At 49.1% G+C, this 7,742-nt stretch overlaps 1 protein-coding gene across 2 annotated transcripts in view; it reads right to left on the reverse strand.

The window, feature by feature from the left end:
- Positions 1-7,113, reverse strand: part of BRWD1 (bromodomain and WD repeat domain containing 1) — a 91,001-nt gene extending 83,888 nt beyond the window's left edge. For both annotated transcript variants that reach the window (XM_087818422.1, XM_087818423.1), the window contains exons 1-4: positions 6,977-7,113; positions 6,809-6,867; positions 6,626-6,655; positions 6,407-6,466 (exon numbers count right to left, since the gene is read on the reverse strand). In XM_087818422.1, the coding sequence (XP_087674548.1) occupies positions 6,407-6,466; positions 6,626-6,655; positions 6,809-6,867; positions 6,977-7,025 (198 nt within the window). In that variant the 5' untranslated portion in view covers positions 7,026-7,113. The remainder of the gene's footprint in view (positions 1-6,406; positions 6,467-6,625; positions 6,656-6,808; positions 6,868-6,976) is intronic.
- Positions 7,114-7,742: the final 629 nt, after the last annotated feature.

A 7,742-nucleotide genomic window follows, 5' to 3' on the forward strand; every position in this document is an offset into this window, starting at 1 on the left:
AGGGAGGGAGGGAGGGAGGGACATCAATGTGAGGGAGACACATTAATTGGCTGCCGCCCGAACTCACCCTGACCAAGGCTGGGGATTGAACCTGCAACCAAGGCACATGCCCTTGCCCAGAATCGAACCAAGACCCTTCAGTCGTGGGGGCCAATGCTCTAACCACTGAGTCAAACAAGCTAGGGCCATATCCTATTTTTGTTAGAGCATATGCATAAAGAAAAATCAACTTTTCATTTTAGTGATTTTTCTATTTTCTCTTCACTTTTGCATTTTCTAAACATTCTACAATAAACATAAGCAATTTTTACTTAACATTAAGACAACTTTTAGTCAGTTTAGAGAGAAAAGACTAGTGAACTAATTTTACAGTTGACCCTTGAACAATGCAAAGGTTAGGGGTGCTAAACCCCATGCAGTCAAAAATCTAAGTATAACCTTTGACTCCCCAAAAACTTAACTACTAATAGTCTACTGATGTGATATTATACACTGTATTCTTGCAATAAGCTAAAGACAAGAAAGTGTTGCCCTGCCCGGCTGGGTGTGACTCAGTGGTTGAGCATCAACCTAGGATCCAGGAGATCAAGGTTTGATTCCTGGTCAGGGCACATGCCTGGGTTACAGGCTCCATCCCCAGTGAGGGGCATGCAGGAGGCAGCCGATCAATGACCCTCTCATCATTGATGTTCCTATCTCTCCCTCTCCCTTCCTCTCTCTGAAATCAATAAAGATATATTTTTAAAAATAAATAAAGTGTTGCCCAGCCAGTGTGGCTCAGTGGCTGAGCATCCATCCACGAACCAGGAGGTCATGGTTTGATTCCATCAGGGCACGTGCCTGGGTTGCAGTCTCGATCCCCAGTAGGGGGAGTGCAGGAGGCAGCCAACCAATAATTGTCTCTCATCACTGATGTTCCTCTCCCCCTCTCCCTTTCCCTTCCTCTCTCTGAAACAAATAAAAACATACTTTTAAAAAATAATAAAGACAAGTGTTAAGAAAAGCTTAAGAAAAAATACATTTACAGTAATGTATGTATGTGCTGAAAAAAATCCACATATAAGTGGAATCACACAGTTCAAGGGTCAATTGTACATACCACTCATTTTTTTTAGAAGAAAAGTATTACTGAATTATAGCACAAAACTAGAATGTGATGCACATGAGAGATAATCCAGCAAAAAGACTGTAAAACACAGGGAGACATAGCCCCTTACCAGTTCTCAAGATAAACAACTTGGCCCCAGCCACTTTGGCGCAGTGATCAGAGCACTGGCCCACGGACTACAGGGTCCCGGTTCGATTCTGGCCAAGGGCACGTACCTTGGTTGCAAACTCAATCCCTGGCCCAGGTCAGGGTGAGTGCGGGAGGCAACCAATCTATGCGTCTCTCTCATAGAGGTTTCTCTCTCTCTCCCCCCCGCCCTTATACTCTCTCTGAAAATGGGGAAAATATGAGGATTTAAAAAAAAAGATAAACAACTTGTCTTCTATCAAGGGGACCTGATAGCACCACTGGTTACAGTTTACTCTAAATGTACCTAATAATTTGGGTCGTCTCTTGCTGGTTGCTACTTTTGCCTTTATCCAAAGGAATAACTTAATTTTCTCTAATCTCTGGAAACACCAAGGCATGATCTTTCTTGATGTTTACTTTTATAAGGAGGTGGCTCCAGGCCTTTTTTGGTTCCTTGGTGGTTTATTGTGATTTTAGATTCTGTGTATGGCTTACCAGCGTCTGTTATTCCTGTGGATATAGAGAAAGGAGGTACCGAACACCAAGAAGGGCTTCTGGTGACTGACTTGGCTCAAATCTAAAAGTATATCCTAGCAGCCATTTCTACACATAGGGTCTCTTATGCTAACTACATTTCAGGCAGAAGCCTGCTCTGAATTGTGTTCTTACCATCTGAGTCAGATCTTGTAAAGAAGTTCTTGAACTTGTATTCCAACCAACAGGACTGAGGCCTTTCCTGTCTAATCAGCTGTGCAACTAAATCCTAGTCAGCATCTTCACACCAACCAATCAGATCACCTCCATTCTGACCAATCAAACTGAGGATGTGGAGTCCTCATCCCATGAGGATGGACCAATTATGGACCAGGTAGGGGGTACTTCTCTGTAAGTCAGCTCCCCTCTGGTTTGGGAGCTCATTTTTCCTGAAGGCTGCATTTCCTCCAACTGGAGCTGAGACACTAAAGACATCTAGCTGGAGCAGAGGGGGCCACCTCCATGAGATTTCATAATTGAGCTGTTTGCACCAAATAGTTTCCTTCCTCAGCACACCCACAAAACGGGAATTCCTCTTGTGCTGAATTGGTACCAATGGGCAGGCCAGGGTTGACATTCCTTTCTTTGGCCCTACATACCGCAAGTTAGCTTCTGTCCAGTGGGTGGCAGCACCGAGTCTGCACTTAGAAGGATGGAAGGCCTCCTGGATAACAGCTGGCTCCCTACTAGAGTGGGTTTGATTCCCAGTCAGGGCACATACAACCACCGATGAATGCCCAAGTAGAACAACAGATCGATGTTTTTCTCTCTCTCTCTCTCGTCTCTCTCTCTCTCACTCTCTCTCTCTCTCTCTGTCTCTCTCTCTCTGTCTCTCTCTCTCTCTCTCTCTCCCTCTCTCTCCCTCTCTCTGCCATTTATGCCCCAAAAAATCAGTAATTTTTTTAAAAAGGAAAGATAGTAACCAAAATATTTTATACATGCCTAATGGATTAAGAAGTTTTTATAAAGGGACACAGCACACAATGAAATAGAAGCTGATGCATTATATTGTGTACTTGAAATATGTAATCTGATTAACCAATGTCACTCAAATTTAATTTAAAAACAAAATTTTAATGGGATGTATAACTACCATGTATTTCATGGCCATTCAGTGCTAAACATTGCTCTAACTGACCTACAAATAAAGTACACATTTTAAGAAATCAAAAATCATAAAAAAATTTAATAACTAAATTGTTGATTGGTTCTTAGCTAGAAAATATACTAATTGTGAAACAACATTAAGTCTTTCAATAAATACTGAGCGCCGCCCCTGGCTGGTTTGACTCAGTGATTCGTGTCAGCCTGCGGACTGAAGGATCCTGGGTTTGATTGCGACCAAGGGCACATAACTCCGTTGCAGGCTTTGATTCCCAGCCCTGGTCAGGGTGCATGCGGGAGGCAACCAATCAATGTGCGTCTCTCTCACATCGATGCTTCTCTCTATGTCTCTCTTCCCCTTCCACTCTCTCTGAAAAGCAATGGAAAAATATCCTCAGGTGAGGATTAAAAAAAAGAAATACTGAGAGCCTACTACGTGCCAGGAAGTATAATTAGGTATACCCACAGATAACTACAGATAGTTACATGCACCACATAATTAAAAAAAAAAAAAAAAAGTTTATTGATTTTGAGAGAGAGCAGCAACAAGAGAAATGTGGGAGCGCAACATCGGCTGGCTGCCTCGTGCATGCCCCCAGACCAAGGATTGAGGCCCCAACACAGGCACGTGCCCAGACCAGGAATCGAACCAGCAACCTTTCCGTGCATGGGATGGCGCCCAACTAACTGAACCACACCGGCCAGGGCCCACGTAATTTTTTAAAGTAATCATTTATTTATTCCAACTGTTAAAAGGAAATGTGAGAAACTACTGCTCTTAACAATGAGAAGTAGCTGGATTAGCTTAAAAACAATTTGTTAACCCATCACAGAACTGAGGAAACAAATCTAAATTAATTATACCCCAGACACTAATGAGCCCTTCTGTTGGGAATAAAGAAAAACCTGTCACCCTAGCCAGTTTGGCTGAGTGGTTTGAGCACTGGCCCGAGGACTAAAGGGTCCTGGGTTCAATTCCGGCCAAGGGCATGTACCTCGGTTGCAGGCTCAATCCCTGGCCCAGGTCAGGGTGCCTACAGGAGGCAACCAATCAATGATTCTCTTTCATCATTGATGTTTTTCTCTCTCTCTCCCTTCGTCTCTCTGAAATCAATAAAAAAATAAAAATAAAAACAAAATATCAGAAAAGGTATACAGATTGGGTAAACAAATGAGTATTGACTTTAACAATAGCAGTAACATCTGGAAAGTTTTTTAGCACAGATAAAAGTAAAAAATAGCCCAAAGGGCAGAAGGCTGACAACTAACAGTTTCTTCTTCTCCAGAATTCCAGCTGACAATTTTCCGATTAAAAACTTTTTCTGTAATAACCCAATTCAATTCATTCTTTTAAATGTAATTTTTTTCTTCGTTAAAGAAACAGGGTAGGCCCTGGCTGGGCAGTTCAGTTGGTTAGAGCGTCATCCCAATGTGCCAGGGTTACGGGTCGGATCCCTGGTCAGAACACATACAAGAACCAACCAATGATGCATAGATAAGTGGGACAACAATCAGCATTTCTCCCTCCGTCCCTCGCCCTCCCTCTTTCTCCTTCCTCTCTAAAACCAATAAATTAAAAAAAATTCTTAATACTTCAGCATATTAACCAATGAAAGAAAGAAATGCCTGAAGTTTGCTTAAAAATACAGCTTGGGAGAAGGAGGTAACAGGTGCACCAAGAATCACTAAGGCCGGTGGATGACTTGTCCTATTTTCTGTTTGAAGATTTGATAGTTTATTAAAATACATATATATTTCAAACAGAAACCAAAGTAAATAGAGCAAATTAGTAAAGAATTTGTTTATGGTATGAGAATTCACAAACATACATTTGAAATACTTCTTAAGATATTAAAAAAACAGACGACTTTCATTGAAGAACTAGAGGCTACTCACACACCCCTGACAAAACAATTCTCCTCTAGACAGGAAGCTCATCCTGTCCCACTCAGTGCTGGTGGGGGAGGAAGGTAGAGGAGGAAGGGGATGCCCACCAGACACACCAAATCAGCAGGCAATGAGCAATGACCAGTCACAGCCACATCACAGAGGAGGGTATCAGAGATTTTGAATAATTTTAAGTCAAATGTTAAGTAGGGTCTTAAGCAATTCTAACAGCAAAAAATATATATGTCTACTTAAATATATGTCTATTTCTTGTAGGTGTAACATTACATTTGCTTCAAAACTTAAACAATTTTCTCTTCAGTAGCATGACTCTACTGTCACATCAACGCTTCTCTGCTTCAACAGAAAAACTCTCTCACCACCAAAAGTAAAACAAACCAGTCCTTTAAATGTTTCCTTGCATTAAAAAAAATCTCAAAATATCAAACAACGAAAAAACTCTGCCATTATGCAGAATTTTAAGCACTTTCTTGAAGATATTACCTGCTTTTAAAAGTCTGCAACAAAAAAATTCTCTAATAAGGCAATTAAAACTGGCAATTGAGATAGAATCCCTGTTACTTTCACCTGACTTTTGAAGTATTAACACTTAACTGTTCATATGCAGACAAAACCCCTTGTTTATTTTTTGTTTTTTTTTAATTCAAGAATGGTAATCATATCCTACAATTTCTGCTTACAGGTGTTAGAACTGTGGTGAAAGATTATTCAACAGCTCTTTATTCAGTTGTTTTGCAAATACAAGATGCTGAACATGGCCCAGCAACTAAAGAAATCCTTTGTCCTAATACACAAAATGACAAAAATATTTTTCTGGAAAATGTTTTCATTCCACTAAGGACAAATGAATAGATAAAACTGAATTATATATTGTGAGGGCCACTAGGTAAGTTGACAAAGTATGAGAGAGAACTATAACGTACGTTAATGGTTCTCCAAAAACAGAATCTGCATAGTTAGAGCCTACATTATGTCCAGCAAATGACTGTAAACATTCATCAAAATAAATGCTTTTTAAAGCATTCAGCAAGTGCACAATTCAGAGCAGCAACACTAACGGAATAGGCTGGCATATTCTCGCAGTAGCAATATTTTTATTTTTACTACAATGACGAGGTGAAAGAAAAAAATGCTAAAGAGGACCATTTCTCCACCTTTGACACCAGAGGTTCTATTCTGGCGGAACAAGTGGTCTGGAGACCTGGGCGGGGCCCAAGGAAGACGACCAATCAGAGCCAGAGTTACAGCCGGGTTCAGAAGACTGACAGCGGAGCGCAGCTCGCCCGAGGGCCGGCGCGCCCCCGCGCGCACGCGCGCCCCGCTCCTCACCCCGGCGGCGCACCTGGGGGCCCTCCCCGCCGCAAACCGCCCCTCCGGGCCCCGCCGGGCCGCCCCCGCCGCCGCCCCAAGGGGGCCCCCCGGGCCGTTTCCTACCAAAACAAACACAGGCACCCCAGAGCAAAACCAAACCTACCGCGCGAAGCCCCGCGGCCCCGCAGACACCAGGCGGCCCACCCGCCTCCGCGCGCGGCTCGGACACTCGGCCCCACGGCCGGGAGCCCCGAAAAGGGAGCGGGGGGCGGGTGCTCGGGAACCCCGGGACGGAAATGTCAAAAGTCTCACCAATTCCTCGTAGCTCCTGTTGTGCTCGTTGCCCTCCCAATCCAACCTCTTCGGCAGCAACTGCAAAGACACGAGATGCACACGAGTGACCACCGCGCGGGCCCGGGGTGGGGGCAGCGGGGAGAGGGCAGCGGGGCGGGGGCGGCGGGCGGGCGACCCGGGGACAAGGCCCGGCGGGGGAACGGGGGGCACGGGGCGGGGGCGCCGCGATGCACAGACCTGGTACTGCTCCAGCTCCTGCACCAGCACCTGCAGCCGACGAGACGCGCAGTTAAGAGGGGAGGGGGCCGCACCCCGGTCCACCCCGCGCCCTCCTCCCGCAACCCCAGGCGGTGGCGGTGGCGGTGGCGGCGGCGGCGGGACGCGGCCACGGCCGCCGCCGCCCGCGAGGCCCGCACTCACCTGGGCGGCTCTCCGGCACGGGCCGGCCGACAGGTACCGGGCGATGAGGAAGTACAGCTCTGAGGGGAGACGGGGAGTCGGGTCAGGCGCGGGCGCGCCGCGGGAGGGGGCCGGGGGAGGGACGCGGGCCGGGGGCGCCGCGGGGAGGGCGCGGGCGGCGCGTCTTACCGGACTCGATGAGGGGCACCGGGCGTCGGGCGGGCGAGGGCTCCGCCATGGCCGAGCGCGGGGCGAGGGGCGGGAGCGAGCGAAGCGTGTAGGCCGCGCCGAGGCCTGAGCGGGCCGGCGTCCCTCTACCTCAGGCGCGCCGCCGCCGCCATGCCGTGCGCGCCGCCAGCGCGACTCCTCCGCGGAAGTAGTCCCTCCGCGGGAGGAAAAGTAGTCCGCCCCAGGGGCAGCCCGACGCCCCGCACCCCGAGCGGTCGGGCCCCGCCGGGAAGGGCGAGCCTCGTCCCCGCAGCCCCCCGCCTCGGCGGCCGCGGGGAAGGCGAGTCTGGAGCGCACGGGCCCGGCGCGGGGCACGGCGAGCGGGGGAGGGGTGGCGCGTGGCCGGATCCCTGCGCGCGGTGAGGCGACGCGGGGGGCGGAGGTCGGCGGCCCGCTGGGCGGGGGCCGGGCCGCCCGGGGGCCCGCCGGGCGCCGCGGTGGGGGTGGGGGACGCGTCCCGGCGCCCCGGGCCCGACCTTCCGGGCTCGGGACGCGCCGCGGGTCCGCCGGGTTCGCCCGCCTCGGGCTGTCGGAAGGGGGATTCCACGGGCGGTCGTCCGTCTCCCCTCGAAGACGCGAGACCCTTAAAAACTGAGATTCGCGTCGCCCGGCAAGAGAACGGCCCGAGGAGCTGCCCCGGGGCCGGGCCGGGGACCGAGGGGACGGACGCTCGTAGCTGGGGGGCGGCCGGGGTCCGAGGGCGCCGCGAAGGTCCGCGGAGAGGCCG

The sequence above is a fragment of the Miniopterus natalensis genome, chromosome 6, assembly GCF_054644295.1.
Source record: "Miniopterus natalensis isolate mMinNat1 chromosome 6, mMinNat1.hap1, whole genome shotgun sequence".
Taxonomy (NCBI): domain Eukaryota; kingdom Metazoa; phylum Chordata; class Mammalia; order Chiroptera; family Miniopteridae; genus Miniopterus; species Miniopterus natalensis.